Below are 24,037 nucleotides of genomic sequence, written 5' to 3'. Positions count from 1 at the left end.
CTTTGATGGGAGGATTCAAGTAAGTGGTAAAGTCATTCTTGTCGCTTTCCAAAAAGACGATCATTATATTAGATACGCCAAAGCTACGCCTCCCGCCAGCCCTGCGACTCCTACAAAGACCAATTCATTGTCTTTTTGTTTCTTAGAAGGCTGGTAGTAATTCTTGAACTGAGGCTTTCTTAACCCCGTTAATGCCGCGGGGTGCGCCTGCGCATAGAGCTTAAAGGCGTAGTCTGTGTTTTCGAAGTTCTTATCCGCCTGCATTTTGTCTTGGTAGTTCTTGTCCAACCAATCCCTGTAAGCTTGTCTTTTTTCATTCCAAGCTGCCACGTCCCGCTGATATTTCTCCAGCGCTAAATCATGCCTTTTCCTTTCGGCGGCCAAATCTCCGCTGCGATCACCTCTAACTAATCTATCCAAATACTGACCACCATAATTAGCTCCAGTGAATGCTAAAGCTGCAATAACTCCACCTGCGACCACGCTAGCCATTTATATTAGACGCAAGCAAAGCTTACGTCGTCGGCAGGTACTTTTCCTTCCGTAGGTAATCCTTTACCATGATAGCCCCGCCTACGGCAGCAGTCATCTTAGCAAAATTAGCGAAGCTCTTACTTGGGTCTTCAGTAAAGTCTTCTTTGAGCACTTTCTTACCTACCCAGCCAATACCCGCAACGATGGAAGTAATAATAGCTGCTTCTTCAACAGTTTTCAACAACGCGGTCGACATTATATTACAAAGCGAGAAGGAAAATCTAGGTCGCCACGGCACGTGGTGATAAATTTACTCCATTTCAGGGATCTTACTTTTTCTAACAGCCGGCTCCACAGGTGCGTGATATGTTGGTGGTTCTACTTTTGGCTTCGTAGCCCGCCATTGTAAGTAAAGGCTGCCTGCTGCTATAGCGACTCCTAACGCGCCGATGACGTACCCAGGATTCCAAAAGGATTCCTCTTCTTTTTCCTCCACCTTTTCCTCCTTTTTTGCCTTGTTCTTTTTATTCATCTCCGCGAGCTTCTTTCCGGCAGCGACTCTGCCTGGAGATTTAGCCTTGGTAATCTTGGTATCTTCTACGGGTGGTTGTTCTTCGGTGCCACTCATCTTATATTAAGGGACTTGAAGGACTTGACAAGTAACTTGATGACGACTTGACAATGACTTGGCAATGACTTGACAACGACTTGACTAAGTACTTGAGGTGACTTGACAACGACTTGACAATGACTTGGCAATGACTTGACAACGACTTGACTAAGTACTTGAGGCGACTTGATCAGGTACCTCAGCAAGTGCCGCCTGGAAGACCTTTTCGACTTCTCTATCCTTCTTGAAGTCCTTCCAAGAGGCACCAAAGGTGCCCGCAAGTTCCTTCAAGTCGACATGCTGAGCTACGTGAAGTGCCGCAGAGGCGACTGCCATTAACTTACCGCACTTCAAAGACAACCACCCGCAGGTTATCTTAAGTTCTTGGGCGATGACATAGTCCTCGCTTATGTCCTTCCGCAGTTGCTCCACGTCGTCTATGGGCAGTGCAAGTCCAAGCAATTTAGTCGCAAGTCGGATAGCGGAGTCTGCTACGGCGTCCGTGGTCTTACTTGCAAGGGCGGCCTCATACCTCTTATGGAACTTCTTGACTTCCTCTTCTGACAACTTATTAACTTGCTCATGGGTAAGTTCCTTGCCTATCATTTCTTTACACTTCCCCGAAGACACAAGAATGTTGAGTTGTTCCTTAAGGTTACTTTCGTCTAACTGCGCGGGGACTTCATCTAAGAGCTGCTCAATGTCCATATATGTTAATGGAATACGGAAACCTCAAAGAGAAGATCATCTTGGAATGTTGGTGCGTTTTTAAATGCCGCATGTATTCGTGTAACTGTTCCTTGCTTATCTCACCGCCGTAGTCGCTTAAGATGGTTTCCAGGTCAGACTTACTTGGAGTATAAAATACTACGAGAGAGCCTATGTTTTCCCTGAAGGGCTTAGAGACACTGGTAAGCTGCTGGGAAAGCAACCAAACGCTGATATTGTCGTGTCTACCGCTGAAGGCGAGCTTAACGAGCTCGGAGGTGCGCTTTTTTACGTCGTCCCCGCAGGCAATGTCATCCAGTATGAGTAAAGTCTGTGTATCTTTAGGGAATTGCTTATGCCAGAACTTCAAATGGCTGGATAACTCGTTAGGGTCTAAGATATCTACAAAGAAGTCGTCATCTTTCACTCCTATGCCCGTCCAGGTGCGGTTATTCACGTAGGTGGGGCATAATAGCACGATGTAGTCGAAGCGGTATCTAAAGGGTCCTAATAGCTGCTCCACGACGAACTGGGTCTTTCCGCAGCCGGTGGGTCCTACTATCAGAGCATTGCAGGGAATATGGTTCGGATCCATTATATATACGATGGACCCAGTGGACGCAGTTAGAAGGATTGCCACCGACGCAAAAGATAAAAGAGACACCATAGAAATGCAAAGGGAGGAGATCGATCGGCTGAAAGAGCGCGTGCAGGAGTTGTACGATGAAATGTGCGGTCTGAAGCGTGCAGAACGGTTTGGCGCGCTGATAACGATGGCAACGTGGGCTAAGGAGTCCGTTAAGGACTTCATGCGATATCCCCTGTAGAATGTTGACAATAAGGTTAAATCTTTGTTAAGGATGCCTGGAAACTATTTCAAAAGTGTCTCAGAATGTTGACGTTTAGGTTAAATCTTTGTTAAGGATGCCTGGAAACTATTTCAAAAGTGTCTCAGAATGTTGACGTTTAGGTTAAATCTTTGTTAAGGATGCCTGGAAACTATTTCAAAAGTGTCTCAGAATGTTGACGTTTAGGTTAAATCTTTGTTAAGGATGTTAAATGGAGGCTAAGATACTGTTAAGTATATATGGACTGTTTGATGTGTAAAAAGGTGTTCAGCACCAAACAAAGACTGCAATACCATGTTCGGCATGGAGTTTGCACGAAGAAGCCAATTAGTAAGGTTTGTAAGGATTGCGGTAAGGAATTCAGCACCGTTCAAAAGATGCAACAACATCAGGATAAACGCATTTGTGGGCTTTGTAAGGACTGTAATAAGGAATTCCACAACCCCTTCGAAATGCAGCAGCATCTGAAAAGGGGCGTCTGTAATCGAACCAGACAGTGTAGTTTCTGTAATAAGATACTTAGTAGTCGTCAACGTTTACAGACGCACCGGAGAACGCATGATTATAGGTTTCTCTCCCGCGCTTACGACTTGGAAGGCGTGGATTGCTACCAATGTGCGGATTTGATGTGTCGCTGCCCGCATAAAGAGGATTACTTAAGGAATCGCATAGATTACCATAAGAAGATAGTCCGTACTTTCCCCTCTTTCGAACGCGCCGAAGGCGTTCCGTGGACTAAAAGGGAGTATTGGAGGCAAGAGTGCGATCGTTGTGGTTGTGTTAGAGAAGAGGAACATATCTTCAACTGTCTTAACAAAGATTTAACCTAAACGTCAACATTCTGAGACACTTTTGAAATAGTTTCCGGGGTGTCTTAACAAAGATTTAACCTAAACATCAACATTCTGAGACACTCTTTGAAATAGTTTCCAGGGTGTCTTAACAAAGATTTAACCTAAACGTCAACATTCTGAGACACTCTTTGAAATAGTTTCCACACATACTTAACAAAGATTTAACCTTATTGTTAACATTCTGAGACACTTTTGAAATAGCATTTCTTGGGGCCTTTAATAGTAAGGTAGGGTTTGCGCAAAGAGTCTCAAATCCCATCCTTATTTTTATTCATTATTATTAAGGATAACGAATAATAATAAATAAAAATAAAGACCCCTTTTAAGGGCGCTTGCATAATCTAATAATAATAAATAAAGATAAGAACCCCTTTTAAAGGTATATGCTAGCCTACGCAGCCGCCTTCTTAGGAGGATTCCTAATCGCCCTTTCAATATATGGACTGTATTACTTGCGAACTACCTGCCGACTGCATTACCCCTTGTAAGCCGCCGATACCCAAGCCGCGTAAAAAATACACCTGCCTTCATTGCGACAGGGTATTCTCCGAAGGATCCTTTGTGGGGCATTGGTGCTCCGCGGATCCTAAAGCGCAGCGGACTTTAGCAGACGCGCTTAACTACAAAGAGGAGATGGAGTGACTGTTCTTTCAATGTCAAACTTCCATCGGCCATTTACCTTACCATAGCTGCGTAAGTGGGTGAATTCCTCGCCCTGAATTACGTACCGCACGCAATCCGGCGCCCAAAGGGAATATTCCTTGCCTTCTAAGTCTTTGAGGACTAACCGTAAACGGTCGATGTCTTCGAAGACGACGTAATTTTTTATTTCGTATGCTTTACCGTGGACAAGATCACGCCAGTGAGTCAAGCTGAGCTTCATTATACCTATGGAATATCTTTAGGTGCGTTTTCAAAGTGGCGTAGGACTTAAACCGCTTTACACAGCCCTTACAGGGAATACGAATGCCATCCGCGTAATCCATCAGGGCACGGCAGATAATGTCGTAATCGTTGCTAACCATCGTTAGGTAACCATTTACATCAAGCTGCGCAATTTTCTTAGATTGCTTCGCGGATAAGACGCCGTTTCCTTTTGGGGTTTTCAACTCAATACACAACCCGCGGTATTTCTTGTGGGCGTTAAGGATTAAAAGGTCTGGCTGGCCGGCTTGGTAGCCTTTTCGCCAGCATGTTATGCGCTTGCTGTCAGAATCCTGCAGCTCGCCAAGGCCTGGTGCTATGATGAATTCAGGGTAAAACCTACGCATGTAATCGACTACCTTTGCATGCAGGTCAGCTTCATTTTCTATCTTAAAAACTAATTTATTCGGGCTGTCGAAGCGTTTGTCCATCGCATATTTACCCGTCTTTCTCAACGCGGGTAGGACTTCTTCGAGGACCCAATCTTGGAATTCTTCTGCCTTTGCCATCTTCGAGGAGAATATCAACTGATACAACCCGGATTCGTTCACATACAGGGAATGTGGGTGTGAATTGGAAGGGAGGCGATTCACCTCCATTCTAAGTTCGCTAAGCCTTACCTTGTATTTATCGCGAACGTGCACCTTAATTGCATCTTTTGGGCGTTCGTAGCCCAATGCGGCCGCTACTTCCTTTGCTTTGAAGTACAATTTATCGCCTTGCACGACTTGCAGTTTCGTACCGTTGCTTTCAAATACGCGAAGCATTGTATATTTAAGAAATATTTTAACATTGACGACTTCATTCCTCAGCCGTCCTAGTAGGCAACGCTTTTCAATTGGTTCATTTCTACGCTTAACTGCGCGTCAGACACGACGAAGACGTAGCAGTTTATTTTATCACCGTCGCCCGCGGAGGCATTCTTGGTGCGTTTGATCTCCAATGTTATGCCATCCTGCGTATTTACTAGACGGAGGCCTTGACCATGTAGGTCTTCGTCGTTAATGGTGCGCATGTCAATCCACAGCGCATATTTATCCTTAAAGAATTCCTCAGGGCTAATTTGGTCGCCAAACTTGCGCATGGCCTCTCTGTACACGTCTGCGGGCTTTATCCCCTGGGAGTAGACCTTGTTTGGAACGCCGTTGATATTCACGCCGACGTTAGTAATGTTGGGGTTGTGAAAGGCCTCGGAGTCGCGCTTACCGGCTTCGTAGGGTTTGGCAAACACCAGCATCAACCCCGTGAGACTTCTTCGGGGGAGGTTAATGCTTTGGTTGATAACCTCATCCGTCTTATCCAGGAAGCTGAACGTCTTATACATCACTACGTGGTCGTAAAGGAATGCCTTGCCGGAGCTGTATTCCATGCCAGCGCTACGGGCCAGCTCTTCGCTGTATACCGTTTCGTACTGTAGCTCTAAGTTGGTAATAGAGTATGGGGTTGTTGTGGTAAGTGCAGTGCTTAGCCCACCAATGATGTTATTAGCATCTGCTAAAGTTACTTCAAACTGTAGCTCGGATAACTGTCTTGGGTAATACACACCGTGATTCGTGATTACTTCAAAGTCCAGTGGTATGACATACTTACTACCATAGGCGGTCTTTATTCGCTTTGCGTCTGCCACTGCGGTTTCTCCGCTGCCGTCAGTAGGTTGCGTTTTCGTAGGTGTGCGGACCTTACGTAGAATGACACTGCCAATTCCTTGTTCTATCCTTTGCGCGCGGTCAAAGGCCGTCAACCATAAGTCTTTGTACGTGGTATACAGATCGTACCTATTTAAGTCCAGCAAGGATTCCCCGGCGAACTTTACGCGCATCTTAGAAACGATGTTGCGACCCACGTTGTTAACGATAATCCTTTCATCTGTGGGGCTTGACTGCACCGCTAGGTCAAACCTTAGCGCCAGGGTGCCAGGAACCAACACTAGGTTATCTGTTAGGCGGGGCACGCCTACGTACAGCGTTTCCCCTGGCTTTGCGCTACTGGGGGTAAAGGTGACCCGGTGAAAGGTGCGTTCTGCTTTCAGTCCGCCAACCTGCTTAGGTAATACGTTGGGATTTAACTTTGAGCTTATCATATATAATGGAAGTAGAAGGAACGGATTTTGACCCCCTTACCGAAGAAGGCCAAGTCGATATTAACGATGAAGAATACGACGCATGGATTAAGGACGCGGATACCAAGCCCCTAGTCTACGACATGGCCTTGATAAGCAAGTATGGCAATAGGTGGAAAAGCTTCAAGGCAGCCTTGAATCGCATGTGGCAATCAAGGAACCGCGGCAGCCCCGTCCCCGAGTACTTGGAACTTCAAAACACAGACGAAGCAGCCGCGCGGGAAACCGTAGAGTGGGCAATGCAAGAGCTAACGCAGCGCTACGACAACTTTGATGCTGACGACGTAAAGCTTACGGAAAAGGGAAACAAAGTCCTCATAAGCGTCCAAGACTTAAGATTTCCCGACAAAGACCGCTGGACAAAACCGCAACCCCTCTTTGATGAGGAGGGCAACGTTAGGGGCGACGTCTCAAGATTAAAAGGCTTTCAGCAGGCTACTAGGAGCATGTTAGAAAGGTTGCAAACCCTGAATGAAAAGGTTGCGCTAGAGAGGCGCGCTATCGAACTGCAAAAGGCGCTGGAAGAAAAAGAGGCGGCGTACGAAAAGCAAAGTCGACTACTTGCTAATGCTGAGAAGAAGTTTAGTCAACGAGACGTAAGAATGGAAGAAATGACGAAACACTTAGATCAGGCTTTACGTGATCGGGATAAAGCAGAAAGGGAGTTGGAGGAGGCTAAGAAATCACATGCTCCGACGGCGGCGTTAGGAAAAACGCTAAAGGAAAGGGAGTCAAGCTATAAAAAACAATTGTTGCGGCTGGGTCAAAGTAAAGACGAAAGCATACTGCAAATTAAACGAGAAGCCGAAAAGGCTTTAGATGAAAGGGATACAGCTCGACAGGCTTTTCGCCTTGCTCTGCAGGACCTAAACATGAGTCAGGAGGAAGTTAGGAAATTACAAACCACCATAGAGGGTTCTTTGGTGGAGCGGCGGCAGTTAGTTGCTGAAATCAACATTAAAGAAGAGCAAATCCAGCAAAAAACTCAGGCCATCGAAGACCTGGAAAAAAACATATCCGAAAAGCAGGAAATAATTGCGGACCTAACTCGTCCCGAAGAAGAAAGGGAGGCTGCCCAAAGGGAATTAGAAGCCCTTCAGGAGAGAGTTGCGGAATTACAGGCGCAAAAGGACAACCTGGAAAAGGAGCTGGGGCTTACCACCAAGGAAAAGGTAAAAAGAGCTCTGGTGAAGTATGGTATTCCGCTGGCATTTGCGGTTGCTATTTCGAGCGTAGTAGGAGTCATCCTATCCACGCTTAAGGCTACGGGCGCGGGCGTAAAGAAATTAGGCAGTGGGCTGACGGACTTGGGAAAAAAGATGGCAGCCGGTCTTCCTGGGCTGCTGGGTAGCGTTCTTGGCCTGGCGCTTAGGGCCGGCGGAGAACTGCTAAAGTTTGTGGGGAATAACATTTGGATATTAGTCGTAGCTATTGGAGTGGTACTCCTGAAGAAGATGAAGGGTTAATCTTATCCTCGTGTATTACTGGTGGCTTATCGTCGTCGGGCGCCCGAGGTGTTCTCGACTGGGGATAAGTAAAGATAGTATTCGCGCCGCCTTGATAATGCGGAACTAGCGGCAGCACGCTCATGGTGCTAATGGGCTTATGATTCCAAGTAGCATCCGTCGAAGGGTTAACAGTCGGGGCGGCATTTATTCGTATGCGGCCGTTACCATCGCTGGGGCGAACTTGAAGCTTTGCATATTGACAATTAGCTATCATATGGAAAGTTACCGGCGTTATGTCTTCCGCTTGCGGAGGAACGGGCTCCGACGAAAAATGAACTGGATGTCTGGTATTACTTTTTACCCTGTATGGCGGTAATGGGTGGTTATTCTCATCAACGATCCTAAAACCGGCATTGCATGAGTACCCCGCCGAAATACAAATAGTGCACATGATCAATCCCAGGCCTCCAACCTCCACCCACAATCCGGCGTCTTGCCACTTGTCGCCCACGTACTCCTTTTCCTCCAGGTAATGGAGAAACCAATCTTCCTTCGCGTGTGGATTCATATATTTCAGCAAATAAATTTGCTTCTAAAGGCTAAGCACCGTAAGAGTGCTAATGGTAGCGTGATTATAAGGTCGATCTCTTTGGTCATGTATGCTATTTATCGTTACTACGCCCGTGTCGTCTACTCTCATTTGCAGCTTTACCTTCCCGTGGCAATCAGCAACCATGTGGAAAGTCCAAACCGAGATGTTTTCGGCGCTGCCGGGGTTGGGCTCTACGGAGAAATGCGTAGGCTCCCTGTTGTTTGTCTTATTTCTCATAGGTTGCAGTATGCCATTGTCATCCAGGAACCTGAAGCCCACGTTGGCGTGACTGCTCGTGCCAATGCAAATACTACAAAGGATTAACTTCTTCCCTGAGTAGTTCAAGTCTACAGCCATGCCCGTGACATCAACCCAAGATGCCTGGTTGTATTTTTTCTCGCCTGTGTAAGTCGTATAGACGCAATCTACTCCAGCTACGTAGGGGTTGTTCATCGCCATATATAATAGCTCAGACCAATGCTTGCAGCTGCTAGACCGGCTTTTAGTAAGTTATGGTCATATTCCTCGGTAACCTTCTTTACTGGTTTCTTTGGTGGCTTTTCTACATGCGCCTTCTTTGATGGTTTTTCTACGTGCTCCTTCTTTGGCTTCTCCACGAAATGGGGAATGTTCCTAAGAGTGTCAGAGTTCACGTCATTCACCCCAAACTTCATATCCTTAGTAGCTCGTTGAAGTTTGTTGTTGTAACCCACGACGGAATCGGCGTTGATGACCAAATTACTTGGCATTAGCCAACAACCAGGTGACAAAGCGTAATCCAGTCGCACTTTAGACTGCTGCACTGCAAGTTGATATCTCTGCACCGACTTAGAGATCTCATTCTCGATAACAGCGCTTTCGAAGAGGACAAGGAATACTTGTTGCGTTTCCTGCGACGCACCGGAGGCATCTACGATGGGGCTGCGAGTGCTAACCTGGGCCCCTAGAATGCAGTAAACAAAGGCTTCGATGCTTCGATTAATCCTTGCGAGATTCTTTAGACCAATGCCCTTTGCGGCAAAGAAAGGCGCCCAAGGATATTTCTCTTTGCTTTCTATGAAGTAAATCAAGTCACCTTTTGACGCTTTACCCCCTAAGTCGGAGAATTCCCATCTGCTAGGATACCCCATACCCGGAGTTTCTATGCTGGCGCCAACATACGAAGCATAGGTGTAAGTCTCTCCTAAACCATGGGCGGCACCCTCTTTGTTGCGAAAATCAGGGTTGGTAAGCTTAAACTCATTCCTTAATCGCTCCCATGCGACTTTGTCATATTTGTTATCCTTCGGCTTAAAGATAGTGTCACTAGGAAGCGGTGCTCCTAACTCAAACAATATCCTACGAATAGTAAAAGCAACATGAAATCGCAGGAAAGGAATATGGAACATGTCCGCGGCTATACCGCATCCTTTAGTAGCAGCCCAGACAGCAAAGTTTAACTGCTGCGGCCAATACCGCATGTTGGGACCTGATAACCATTCTCTGGATTCTTTCCCTGAGGTATGTTTCATGGCAGTTTCTCTAAAGATGTCTCTGACTTTTATTTTGAAAGTCGTAGGGCCCACGGGGATTTCTAAGGAGGTAACCATCTTAGCAAAGTCATTTGCGCCGCCTTTGTTATCGTAAAATGGGTAATCCTCCGTTGCCGGTAATAAATTCTCTGGAAAATTAGGCTGCCTTTCTTTATGCTCGGGTTTTGGGTTCTTTGGCTCCAAGTCCGCATTGCTGTACATCCTGGAGCCTTCATAGTAAATCCCATCGGGTCTTCTTTCGAACTTACTAGGGTCTGCATGCGGAAACATCTTCCTAAAGGCCCTCCAGTTCCAGTAATCCCGGTTGTCGTGATGTGGCTGCTCCTCAATATCATTCCCAAAAGCGTCGTACATTAGTATATATAATGGATGTTATACCTTCAGCACCTCAGTTGTACCCAGATGTTCCCAATTATCACACTACGGCACCAATAACGGATGCCGAAAACTTCAGGCTTAATAAAGCGAACTTAATCCTGGCTTACTTGGAAGGGCAGACAAAACACTACGAAAAAGTCCGAAAAAAGTACGTTAGAGCCCGGAGTACGCTACATAAGATTGCGATAACTTCAGGATCCATATCTGTTGTGTTAACGGGCTCTGGCGTTGCTACTTCGCTTACTGGGCCGGGAATAATCGTTGGAGTTCCTTTGGCCGGCGTTGGGGCAACCTGTGGTATTATTTCTGCTGTTGCTACGGGTATTATGAAAAAGCTATCCACGAAAATATCCAAGCATGACACGACAATAGCTCTGTCTAGGGCTAAAGTAAATACTATTACCGATCTTGTCTCAAAGGCTTTGCGTGACAGAAAGATAGACGACGTAGAATTCTCGCTTATTCTGACCGAAGAAGACAAGTACGAGAAACTAAAGACGGACATAAGGAACAAAAAAACAGTCGTAAAAGATCTTTCCGAGGAATCTCGCAAAAAGATCTATCAAGAAGCGAAAGAAGAGCTTCAAAGAAAGCTTGCTCAGTAAACATCTGCTTTGAAAAGAGCGTGACGGGATTCTATTTACATATCGAACGTCAGTCTAGAAATTACGCGTAATATAAATTCAGTGAATTATTACGCGTAATATAAATTCAGTGAATTATTACGCGTAATATAAATTATTTGGCGAATTATTACGCGTAATATGAATTATTTGGCGAATTATTACGCGTAATATGAATTATTTGCATAACCTTATTTGGCAAATTATTACGCGTAATATAAATTCATCGTATGAATTACGCGTAATATGTTATTGTCGCCTCGGAATCCATCCTAACAGGGGGTGGTTGGGGTCTATTTTGTAAAATATTTCGTAAATTACGTCAGGGTAATAAGGAATATCCTTATCCAGCCGACAAAACATCCACTCGGCTTTTGTCATATCAGAAACCTCAGGAATAGACTTACCGGTAATTTCAGACAAAAGATAGGGAATAGCTTTGTAATATTTCCCTAGCTTTAATTTTTTCAACGTTTTCCGTAGACTTTGTGGGGTTGGCTCTTCTAAATGGTCTATGATTTTCTTCTTTACTTCGTCGCTTAAATATATCGGATGTAAACCTTGGATATGACTCATCCAGTCCCTGAAGTATTTTATTCTTTTGTATGGGGTCTTCTTACGACCTCCATTGGCGTAATACTGCTCTCTGGTAGCATTTGGTACGGCATTACGAATATTCTTACCACATTCGTAACACTGCGCTGACGTGTCGTCTTCTATTTGCATTTTCTTACCACAACAAATATACTTATTTGGCTTAGTAAGTACAAACTTGGGTTTCAAGCACTTTACACAGAAATCATAAGCAAACTCTTTACATTCTTCGCACTCCATATATAGACTAACATATTTAAGTGCGCTGTTGCCCTCAACCACACTTGGAGTGGGGGTCGTCCGTAGGTGGATTTTTGACGCGGGTCTTACCCCGTGTTGAGATTGCGCTGGAACCCCCATTCCCTATACTACTCTACCCTATAAAAAATATATTGTCACAAATTCCCAACCACTCTGGGACTCTTACTACACCAAGGTGGGGTCGTATTAAGGGTGAATAGTGCTATCCAACAGATAAATCCTTATCCAGTGGATAAGCAGATATCCAATAAATTTATCCAGTGGATAATATTAAACCATTGAATAGTGCTATTCAACCTTCGTACAACTGGGCCCAGTACAGGATATCTACAGCAACATGTCGTATGATGCATGCCGAGCCCATAATGCACTATGGGCATGTAAATGTGATGAGCAAAAGATCACAACAATTTAAGGAATTTCCCCAAACTTTGCCTGCAAGTTCTTAGTCATATTTTCTTGTATGCTGACATCATTTACATATGAACCACAATACAATTTTTTTCAATCTTAGTGAACAACATGCAACATACAACAAAACCTTCACAAACCTTTCGTTTTATAGCTATAAAAAAATCTTTATTTGAGTGTCTAGTCGTTCTGGTGCTTTCGTACTCATTGGAGACACTTTTCACTCACATACACACTACCAATACATTCAATTTTCTGTTAATTTATATTTTAGAACAAGACATCAAACAAACTCAATCACATATGGTGTCCACAGGGCTTGAATCAGTGACCTTTGGTGCAACAGTGGTGAAAGACGATGCATTCAAGGGCGGATCCAGGGGGGGCTAATTGAGTTTCTTCCATCAACACAACGGAAAACCATATAAAAAAGCATCGTTTTTTTCTGATGAAGGGGGGGGCTTCAGCCCCCTTTACCCCCCTGTATCCGCCCTTGGTGTTAGCAGTGCATGCCAACCATGCTACCATATTCATTCCTCTTTTTATGGATAAGAGTAGATTTTTTTTTAGAACTATCATTATACATGTTAAAAGTATTTTAAGAAAAACCAGAGAACTGAAGTCATACACTACTTCATACATTTACCACTCCATGCATATGACACAAGATTTAGTATAAGAAAAAGTCATCTTCGCTCAACTCTTCCTACCTTTTCTTTTCTGCTCTTAGAGTGTTTATGTTCTTTCTTGTGCTTCTTATGTTTGTGTTTTTTATGAGCTTCAAGGTATTTTTTCATTTTGTTCAAGGGATCAAGAGCATCTTTTCTTTTCATATCTCTGGAACTAAATAACAGAAATAATATTTGATATTTGTCTATAAATACAGCTTATAAAAATCTGAGTACTCATTGAAAATTAGTAAATGTAGCCAGCTGATCTGAGGAAAAATGTTAGCCAATCAGAAACAAGAAAATTTGCAAAACTGAGGTATCACTTTTCCTCTTGAAAGGCCACCAAATGAAAAAAAAAAAACGTTGCTAGTAAGAGGTTGTTGACTGTAATGAATAACCAGAGAAACGCTTCTTTATCTTTTATGTTTAATTTCAACAATTTTGGTTAAACTTGTTGCAGGAATAAGCAGTTTCGGATAGATGGTTTGATATCTTGGAGATTTATTTGAGATGAAGGTTTCTAAGAAAAATAACAGTGTAACTATGAAAAAGGTATACTCAAATCTTAACTTAAATTACTAGGTTGATATTACCTGATGGTTATGATCCTAAGGTAAAGATAATACCAGGAAAAGAACTGAAGAGATTAACTGACCATAAACGTGTGATCGACCGAAAGTTGTTTGCTTATGCCGCGATAGCTCTAGCGCCTCGCAGGCCTATGGGTAACTGCGAGCCGTGGGAAGATTCGTTGTAACAATGACAGTAACACAATAACTAATGAGTCTATTTTTTATTGCAATGGTGGACAGGTTTTTATTTTTTGCCAGTCAATTTTCACAGGCCAGGACACCTCAGTTTTGCAGTGATGTCATTTCTACGTCACAGTTTTAGATCAGCTGAAGTGGTAGTGCATGTGGGGTGAGCCTCAAAGAAGCTTATATCCCTTATGACGAGCGCTGGTTGAAAATTTAATATACAACATATTTTCTTACTTATCGTTATCTGTGGCTTTCTTCTGGTGATCTTTCTTTATATACCAAGGTTTGTCAGCTAAAGGCAAAGGAATAATTCAAAGTCAAGTTGATGCAAACCTCATCTTTACTGTATGTATCATGCATATTACAAGGGAAATTTATATAAGATGTTTCACTGGCCAGCACTCTATCCAAAGTCCAAAGCATTGATTGACTGACTGAGACAAAACTAAGTAAGATGGTGTCTGGACACTTGGTACAAGGGTGGATCCAGGAAAATGTTAGGAAGGGTTTCCCAAATGAAGAAAATGTATTTATGTAGAGATGATATGCTTAAAAAAGAGTAAGAGTAATACTGCATCAGGGGGTGTCCAGTGCACCCCAGCACATCCCCCCTGGATCCCCCTGTGGTTCTTGAGTGGTCCGAGCCTAACTTGAACTTAAGAATTTAGCTGTGTTCAGATTAGTACCCAAGAGGAATGAATTATCCTCTCCTGCACTTAACTCAAGTACCAGCCAACAAGGCTAATTTAAAGTTATGACCAGGGAAACCTGTACCATTCCTATAAAAGCCAAATAAATTAACTAGCTAGATTAAAATATATTTTAGCTATTTAAGCTTAAAATGGGTACTATCATCGAATATGGATTAATGAAGTACGTCATAGGTTTCCGAACACACGAGTGGGACTTTGGTTCTCCTAGCTTAGAAAAAAAATTAAGAGAAGACACCAAGAATCAAACTCGGTAGCTTCGGCACCAAACAACTACTACAATGCCAACCCCAACCCTAGCCCTAAACCTAGAACCCCTAGACCACAAAGCGAATTCGGTTGGGTGGTCTAATTTTTTAGCCATATTTAAATGATGTATCATCAGCATGTGTACATAAATATTTATTATAGTTTATTTTATGCTATTGTAGGGTACGACTACTAGCCGATTACTGGAAATTTGAATTTGAATAGAATTCCCCTGACAATTTCCCGTACACGATAATACAAGAAGTTGATTTTTATGGATGGAGAAAAACCCTTGAAGCACAGGAAAAAAATACCCCTGATCAAAAGTCTAGAAAACATCACAGTCACGGCAAGGCACGCATATGGCACCTGACTTTTTCACAATCATACGAAAACTGCTCTAGCTACTTACAATGTTTTTCGCTGGCACTCTGTCCAAGGTATGTCAGTAATCCAATAGCTTTCTCTTGTTTTTCCTGTTCTGCCTTTTTCTCTGCTTCGTATTCTGGGTTGTTTCCTTGTCTTAGCTTAGGATTAAAAAAAAGACAGATGATGTTTTAGCTAAAAAAATGGTTGTGGGAGTAGTACCTGGAAGTTGATATCAAGGACGCAAAGAGGGGCTTGGGGGTCATTTCAGCTTCTTCAATTTTTGGTGAGAAGGGTCTGGGTATGAGAATGGCTAGTACAGTATGTACTATGATCTACTACCTAGTATCTCATGATTGTAAGCTGCACAGCCTGTAAAAATATTGTGATGTATATCCAGATGAGATACATGTATAATGTGCTACATAAGAGCTACTCATTATTATTATTACTATTATTATTATTATTAATTATCATTATTTTTATTAACATTCAAGTTTCAGAATCCCATCTTTTATTTTATGCAGACCAGTCCACTATATTTTTAATCCATGCAACTCCCCTACAGTTTCGAGGATGCTCTGTTGTACTAATGTTATATACAACTTGCTAAATTCCAATTCGATCTGTGAGTTAGCTGTTCTGTGACTTCATGGTCAGCCCAGAGGCTGTTTTATGTGAAGAATTTTTCAAAACAATAAACAACTTACTCCTTCTTCAATGTCTTCAAAGAAGTTTATATGTCTCTGTTGGTCTGATATTGATACGGGTGCCAAGTCTAAGCCTGGTGATGATGAAGACTTGCTGTCATTGGTCAGCTCTTTACTTTTGCTGCCCTTTGCTCTGTCACGCAGTAGAGCTGTTCTTGCCTCTTGATCCTGGTTAGAAAGCCGAATAAAATAATATGGAGAAGAAAGTATGAGCTAATAAGATTGAAGTAATAATATTGCACTTTATTTAAAGGAGGTTTAAAAAGTCTAACACTGGACCTTCTACTGCTGGCTTTCAATCATTCCCAAGGGAGTGAAATAACAAAAGACATGGTGGTCATGTTGGATGATACAACGAAAGAATTCATTGACAATATCTATCCAACATGGCGACTATGACGTCATGTGCAAACTAAGAATTAGGAATATGTTAAATACATTAAATTAAACTATATAATAATAAAAATCTAGTGATATACAATATAAATAATATGGGAATATAAGATGGGGGAAAAAATCACAATTTTATTCACAATTCATGGACAAGAGGGTTGGGAGCTAGGGAATATATTAATTCTAAATTAAAAAAAAAATCATTTTGCTACAAGCTCTCCCTTCACTGGTACCCAGCTGATTCCAGGTGCTTTAACAGAAAAATCTGATAAAAAAAGGTACAGGGTTGTGTTACATGGATGTTTTCTCGATCAGCCAAAGCAATGAAGAGTGGTAAAACCAAAATTACAGAAATATAGGAAATACAGTATTATTTGATGTAAACTTATAGAAATAATAATAAAATAAATATCATATACTGACAGCTAAGGTGGCTCTTTTAGCTTTCTTTTCTTCTTCAAGCCTGGCATTTTCCTCATCCTTTCTTACACGTTCAATATTGTCTTTATTTCGAACATGCCAACTAAAAACAGATAAAAGAATTTGAGAAAAAAAATTAGTTCAAAGTTAAGCTCAGCGATACTAGTAGTAAATTTAAATCTTGATATGCTGAAATTTGCGCCAAGATATCTAAATCCTAGAAGGCATGCTTCACGAATATGGTTTCAACTTACCTTTTGTGGTGCAAGATGTTCATGATCGTGGTCAAAACCTTATGAATATCTACAAATTTTATTCTTTCTTTTTCAAGTTTTGATGCAAAAACAACACAAACCAAAACAACCGTGGGGTATTGGGAACTACTGGGCGACGCTGGTCAAACTAACTGCAGGCTCTTGTCGAAGGAGTAATGGGAAGGGAATGAATAGAGGAGAGGAGAAGCAAGGGCGGATCTGGGGGGGCTTCTGCAGTTAAAAAAAACAACAAGCAAACAAACAAAAAGAAAAACAAACAAAAAAAAACAACAAAAAACTGAAGAATTAGATGCTTTTTTATTGTTTTCCGTTGAGTTGGCGGAAGAAACTCAATTAGCCCCCCCCCCTAAAATTTTAGCTGAATCTGCCCTTGGATAAGAGACATAAGGTATTCACTAAATGATACTTTAACTGTTTTTGCTTGTTTATTTCTTTTGCAACTCACTGTAAAAGTCCGAGTAAGGAGGAACAAGCTTAGATTCATCGTTATACGATAACACAATCCCCTCGACAGCTCTCAACCTTGCAAGGCCGGCTAGCTCTGGTCTGGCAGACCTTGTTAGGGTCCACTGCAAAATAATTATCTATCACATTTCGGCGAATACCCCATCCAATCGAACATGATCAAGGCAAATTATATCGTTGCATTTTCAATCGTGTACTTAAACCTTCCTCGTATGACATGGGCATGGCGATGATTCTTATTGGCCAAGTTAAGAGTCACATAAAAGTGTCTTAAAAGACATAAAAACATGAGGCCATGTTTGGTTTTTAACCCAAATTTTGAATGTAAATTACGTCACTGCTTTTTCAAAACGCATCCCACATGGAAAGGGTCGACCATGGGTACCTAGTCATTAGCGGTACAATCGATATGCTGGGTCTGCTGGTCATAGCAAGGGGTTAATCACTTACGGTCTAGGGGCCGACTAACCTCTCCCTTAGGCTTCGGCCGAGCTTCCTGATCAGTTTGTAATTCCCCCCGGGATAGCGGTGTTGGGGCAGAAATCTCCAGCGTAGCCGTAAGTCCATACGACGGTTCAGCATTCGATGTCTGGAAGTATGGTCCTGGTTATCTTCGATAAAATCAAAAAAGATTAATTTTAAAGACCAATCTGATTAGTAAGATGAAATTTTAAGTAACTGAGGTTGCAGATTGTGAATCATGATATACACTTGACTCTTGGCCAAAAAGAATCATCGCCATGCCCATGTGAGACGAGGGAGGTTTTAAGTACACGATTGAAAAGCAACGATATAATTTGCCTTGATTATTCGATTGGAACCAAATGGTGAAATTTTTTAAAAACCGGAATATTTCAACAAAAGAAAAAAAAAAGAAAAAATTCTGTTAGAGAGAGAATTCGTAAAAATCAATAAAAATTGTTTGGAATAGTTCCCTCTTACTTTGAAATATTCCGGTTTTTAAAAAATTTCACCATTTGGTTCCTGAGTCATGATTTTTTGAATAAACATATTTGATGGCATAAGAAGGGTTCTGATGTTGTCATAGCAACACCTTACGTCATTTTTTCATGTTCATTGTGATCTTTGGTTTATAGTCTTTGGCTTTCCGGATTTACTTGCTGTCATACTATAGCCATAATTTTTTTTAGTTCATAATGTGAAGGCACAAAACACTTTCGATCCCCCTTTAAGCACCAACTTTCCCGCCAAATCAATCAAGAAGCAAGCCATGAAGGGACAGGCCGCCTTTTCTGCACTGCTGGTAAAGTATACCCCTGTTTATTTAAAACACTTTGAAGGCCCCCCCTATATGAAACATCGATTAGACCCCACTTTGCATGGTTACTAAAATTTCAAGGCCCCCATTTTCTGACCCATACCTCCCCCTCCACACTAGCCTACGTAGCGGCCCAAATGGCGAGGGGAGGGGAGGGGGGGAGGGATGGGGGCCTGTGAAGGATGCCCCCCACCCCTTTCCCCTCCCCTCCCCATTTGGGCCACTATGCAGGCTACCTTCACACAATAAAAGATGAAAGGTCTCTATTCCCTATTTCAAAAGAGAATGCATCACCTAAAGCCTATCTCCTTTGGCTCTGACAACCTTTTTAAATAAGTGTACCCCGGAAAAACCACATGTTGAGAAAACAAAATGAAAGACTGCAATAATAATTATTTTATCATAATTTATTTCTATCATCACTGGTAAGCGAGGCTTCTAATTTGAAGTATATTCAATAAAATCAGCCAAAGGCAGCACATTTCTTTTGATTCTTCGTCTGAACATTCGATTTCGGCTAAACGTAGAGTCGTAGTCAGTATCTGGGTCGTCATCACATGCTTGGATTGCTCTCGCTAAATCTTCGTCTTTTGTTGTAATGAAGTTGATCACTAGAAAAAACAATTTAAAAAATATTGATGTTAAGAATACGGAGTTGATGATTACAACAACAACAAAAGAAAGGACACTAAAGGAATGACTGACTCACTGGCTGATAACGACTAGCCGATATTACAGTCAACTCTCGCCTTCGGACACCCTGTTATGGAAACCTCGCTATAGGTTACCATAAATAGACGTCGCCTCCGGTAATATTTGTGTTTTGACTAAAGCCTGGAGAATCTTGAGGGTTGTATGTGCATATATCTTGATTTCTGGTCACAGACAGTAGAAATAGTCAGATACAATACTTTGATACTTATTTTGACATTTTTGACTTAAAACTTGCTAATTGTATAATAATTGCCTCCAGTCAAATCCAAAATGTTACGTGATTGATAGTAAGCACTTAGGGACTGGCGAAAAATACTGACAAAAAATGACCGTAATTAATTCTCGTTATTGCGGACACTCGGTATTACTGATACCAAGTGGCGGTCCCAAGGGTGTCCGCTGTAACGAGAGTTGACTGTAGTTGGGATTAAGTTGGAGCGTTGAATACGACAAGCGAATAAAAAGGGAAACTCAAACGGAGTGAAAGACTGGCTGATTGATTGAGAGACGGACTGGTTGTTTCTAACCATTCACCTTCTATTAACTAACTGTCAATACCTTTTCCATGCGCTCCAGCACGGGCTGTTCTCCCCGCCCTGTGAAGGACATACGCAGCATTGGAAGCAAAATCGAGCTGAATCACGTGACTGACATCCGGGATATCCAATCCACGTGAGGCTATATCAGTACAGACAAGAACCTTCAGTTCCCTTGACTTGAAACGCTCCAAGGAGTCCAACCTCTTTTCAACCGCAACATCTTTATGTAGCTCTGCACATTTGTCCTGCCAATAGTTGTCAATCAAAGTCCCTTTGTTCAATTGGGTACTGTTATTTTGATTGACGATGAAGGATTTCTGTTGAATGGATAACTGATCCTCTGAGTTGGAAAGAAATTCAAATACTTTATTTGCCTGTTGGGCAGTGTTTGTGAAAACCAAAACTCGAAGAGCCTTTCGATTGCCATCAGTGTTTTTGCTTGTTTTATCACATTCAATTTTTTCATTTCCACTATGCAAGTTTTCTCCACTTAGAATTTCTGAATTCTTCTTTGCATTTATAGTATCATTTTCATATTCCAAGCAGACCAACTTGTTTAAAACTCTCAGCAATTCTTTTAGTTTTGTATCTTCAGTTACTCTAACATATTCCATGTCTAATGTGGGTAACGTTTGATGAACTATTGACGTCGTCACAACCTCAGGTTCATAAAGCCATTTTGTCAAGACATTGAGACTTGCCTTCTTCCCCCTTGAGGGCAGAGTTGCTGCTACAAATAGAAACTGTCTTTGAGCAGAAACATTTGTGTCAGGGATTCCCTTATTATCAATTCTTTTATCACTTCGAAGGATACTTTTTTGGCTGAATTTTGAACCATACTTAGACTTTTTCTTCAAATGTTTTCCATATTTGAAAAAGTTTAGTAATTTCCAAACATCTTTCCCCCCACTCGTGATCAGAAAATCTGCTTCATCTGTTATAACAACTCTAACATGTCTGAGGACTTCCAGATTGTAACTAAGGAGAGAACTTGGCATTGCCATGACGACAGGGTAGTTTCTATTTACAAGTAGGTTTGAATCTCGTGTGACAATAGAAGGATACATGTCTGGTTCAGCAATGGACTTGAAAACTGCAGCGACCTGAAATACAAATAAAGTTTGTTCATGTTTTAAGTCACCTTAGGTCTTGGTGTTCCCATTTAAAACATTTGACTCGATCCTTGAGAGTGGGCGCTGAATGTTTTTACATTTCAGACCATATGTTATTCCCTTAAGAATAAGATTTTCTGCTTGAGTTGTAAATTTTTTTTTCCAGATACAGGTTGCGTCCACACATGTAGGGAAACTTTTGTATCCGTATCCGGAAATTTTCGAAAACGGTCTCTAGAGTGGAAATTTTTGAATATGCTTCAAATACAGATACGTGTGGAGAAATATTTGTGGATACAAAAATTTCAGGATACGTGTGGACAGGCTCTTAGACCATGTGATGCCACTCTTGGGAGTTGATTCTGTCATGTGTAAATATTTTAAAATGTTTATCATAAAAGAACAATTATCAAGGGAATGTCATGTGATCTGAAATGGGCAATTTGCATGAGAAGCTAAAAAGGTCTATTAACCTTTAAACTTGTGAGCTAAAAGTTTTATGTGCATCAAAAAACATTGTCATGCTGAAAATGATAAATATAGAACCTCAAATATATACTCAAAGTTGTTATAATTATAACTTGTTATCTAATAAGTAATAATATGTGCAAAAAGCCACATTAATGCATCATCAAAGACTACCAAGTTCAAAATATTTAACCATACATACATATTCAGAAAATATAGTATTTGGAGGATAACAAGGAAAATTAAAATGTTACAAACCTGATGACACAGTTCAACAGTTGGAAGCAGAATCAAAGCATAAGGTGGGCTGTCAAGAAGTGATGGTTCATTGATTAGCTTGTTTACTATTGGAAGTAGGTAGCCTAAAAAACAATAGAGATAAATAACAACAAGTATATTTGTACCATTGACAATATATGTTAATTATAATTATAGCCTATAAAGCCACTTAACTAGCATACAAAGTACAAGCTATTTAAAAAAATAATAAGCCAATTCTAGATTTTCAAGACCCTCCACATAGGAAAGGGGATACAATTTCTGATAGGTTGATCAGTATGAATGAATTGTCTGAGAAGAGTATATTCTAGCATTTTCTTTATGGAGCTTCATAATGGAAAGAGAGGTGACATGTATCTATTCAGCTCAGTGCAGGGTCTAGATGGGTATTTGTACATGTGGGTGCCAGGAAATGGATAAAATATAGCACAGGTTCCGGTAACTTGGGAGTTGTTGAATTTAATTTTTGGGATGTGGGATTTTGCTTTTTTATTTTTGGGAAAAATGTGAAATTTACCTTAAATTAACCTTTTTCCATACATTGGTTCACTGGTCAAACACAAAGCGCTCAAGCGAGGAGCCAAGATACTTTCAAAGGATTATTCAAATTTGAACCTTGCAACCTTGACTGAAGGCTTTGTGTGGGTCCAGTGAACCGATGTATGGAAAATGGTGAATAAAATAAAAATCTAAACGCATTTGAATATGTTGAATGTGGTTGTTGATTGCAAAATGTCACAGGACACAGGATTTTCAGAAAAAAATATTGTGTTACCATCTGGACTCCCCTTCCAGACCCTGTCAGTGGGGGAGGGGGGCATTTCTTTACCAATAATGGACAAAGTAAATAAAGTATAAAAGTAAGAAAAACCAGCAAGAAGTATAAAATAGAAGAAGCAAAAAACTCACAGTGATGCAAGAATTCTTTTCACTGAATGTTAACAAAGAACCAAAAATAATCCAGCCATCCATTTTGTCATGCATGGTCTTGTCAACCTACATGTCTAGGCTTATGAAACTATCAACCAATAAGAGTCAAGGGTATGTGAGTACATGGGGTTTCCCCCAGCACGTGTTGGTTGCCCCATATTACATACCCTTTGGTAATATCAGAAACGTTTCAATTTAATGTGTGGATAAGAGGGGAAAAAAGGGAAAATAGGTCTGGAATACATGAAGATTTTATGTCAAAGGTAAGCATTTATATACATATAGCATATTATAGTATATTTATCAATGGGTTAGGGAAAATTGATGCTAAAATTGGCCACATTTTAAAGCTTAACTTACTTCAAGTTGCAAAACTGAGCAGTTAACAAATCTAATTTCACTTTCGCTTTCAAAACTATTAAATTTAAGGAATAAAAAATAAACTTATTTAAAATGAAATTGCAAAAAATTATCTTTTCATGGTGATGCATATTAGAACTTTTAGGGCGTTAGCGTTGTAATAATTTATGGATGAAAAGATTGCTGTTTATAAAGGATCCTGTATACTACTGGATCAATGGATTCAAAATGACATGAACTGATAATGCTTACATAATGTTTTCCCGCTTCCTGTTTCCGCATTAATAATTGTATTTCTTCCACTAGATACTTTAATTATGGCCTGTAAAATATAAAATATTGATAAAAAAACATGGTCAAAAAATTTATTGGAATTTGAAAGATAGTGCGACTTTCCCTCCATAGGAGATTACTCACTTTTTCTTGAATTTCAGTCGGTTCAACAATCCCTAACTTCTCAAGTCTATTACTGATTATATCATTAACGCCTAAAGCTCGAAAAGACTTCATTCTAATGCTCACAAGAAGCTTATTTACTGTGAAAATGTTTGCACATTTTTTTAACGCAGCGGCCGCCATCTTGAATTAGTTTGCAACTCCGCTGTACAATTAGATCTGCTTCAAACTAAAGAATATTTCAAAAATTTCTGAGAATTTCTTACGACGAGAAAGCTACTTTTGAGAATAATATTTTTGTACATTAATTTTTCTATAATACTTTATGAGATGAAACTTTTTAAAACTATGTGAATAAATTTTCGCTTGGCATGGGCTTCCTAAGGTATGATGAAATCTTTTGCAGTTTCTTCAAGATTTTTCGTATTCCGATGTTTATGTATTTTTAAAGATTAAAAAATTAATTGAAAAACGGCAATATAAAGCTTCATCTTATAATAGAATGTTACTACTGTGTTATCCAAAAAATCTGAAAACGATGTGATGGGGTTCCTGTGGCGTGAC

The 24,037-nt window shown here is 41.0% G+C and overlaps 2 protein-coding genes across 2 annotated transcripts in view; both read right to left on the bottom strand.

The window, feature by feature from the left end:
• Nucleotides 1–17,009, bottom strand: part of LOC116300580 (leukocyte receptor cluster member 1 homolog) — a 29,627-nt gene extending 12,618 nt beyond the window's left edge. Inside the window, exons 1-6 of the mRNA XM_031709465.2 lie at nucleotides 16,911–17,009; nucleotides 16,660–16,759; nucleotides 15,844–16,011; nucleotides 15,180–15,294; nucleotides 14,043–14,100; nucleotides 13,087–13,219 (exon numbers count right to left, since the gene is read on the bottom strand). Of these exons, the coding sequence (XP_031565325.2) occupies nucleotides 13,087–13,219; nucleotides 14,043–14,100; nucleotides 15,180–15,294; nucleotides 15,844–16,011; nucleotides 16,660–16,759; nucleotides 16,911–16,933 (597 nt within the window). The 5' untranslated portion in view covers nucleotides 16,934–17,009. The remainder of the gene's footprint in view (nucleotides 1–13,086; nucleotides 13,220–14,042; nucleotides 14,101–15,179; nucleotides 15,295–15,843; nucleotides 16,012–16,659; nucleotides 16,760–16,910) is intronic.
• Nucleotides 17,010–19,067: 2,058 nt separating this feature from the next.
• Nucleotides 19,068–23,660, bottom strand: LOC116300599 (uncharacterized). The gene is made up of 5 exons (XM_031709493.2): nucleotides 23,495–23,660; nucleotides 23,330–23,399; nucleotides 21,767–21,870; nucleotides 19,948–21,031; nucleotides 19,068–19,286 (listed from the first exon to the last, which is right to left on the bottom strand). Exons 1-5 carry the CDS (start codon nucleotides 23,654–23,656, stop codon nucleotides 19,114–19,116), a joined length of 1,593 nt encoding a protein of 530 aa, XP_031565353.2. The 5' UTR covers nucleotides 23,657–23,660; the 3' UTR covers nucleotides 19,068–19,113.
• Between the last annotated feature and the right edge of the window lie 377 nt (nucleotides 23,661–24,037).

This window comes from Actinia tenebrosa, unplaced genomic scaffold (genome assembly GCF_029948245.1).
Source record: "Actinia tenebrosa isolate PJP-AT-01 unplaced genomic scaffold, QUT_ActTen_1.0 PGA_scaffold2__45_contigs__length_23673736, whole genome shotgun sequence".
Lineage (NCBI taxonomy): Eukaryota > Metazoa > Cnidaria > Anthozoa > Actiniaria > Actiniidae > Actinia > Actinia tenebrosa.
Note: the sequence above shows the minus strand (reverse complement) of the source record. Positions and strands in the feature narration are given on the sequence as shown.

Bases quoted from the DNA above. Each gene is read 5' to 3' on its own strand.
- LOC116300599 (XM_031709493.2), bottom strand. From the start codon at position 23,656: ATGGCGGCCGCTGCGTTAAAAAAATGTGCAAACATTTTCACAGTAAAT. The intron at 21,871-23,329 runs GTAAGCATTATC...ATTGTTTTTTAG, and splicing joins AGGAAGCGGGAAAACATTAT to GCTACCTACTTCCAATAGTA. The intron at 19,287-19,947 runs GTATTGACAGTT...TGTTTTTTCTAG, and splicing joins TGCTGGAGCGCATGGAAAAG to TGATCAACTTCATTACAACA.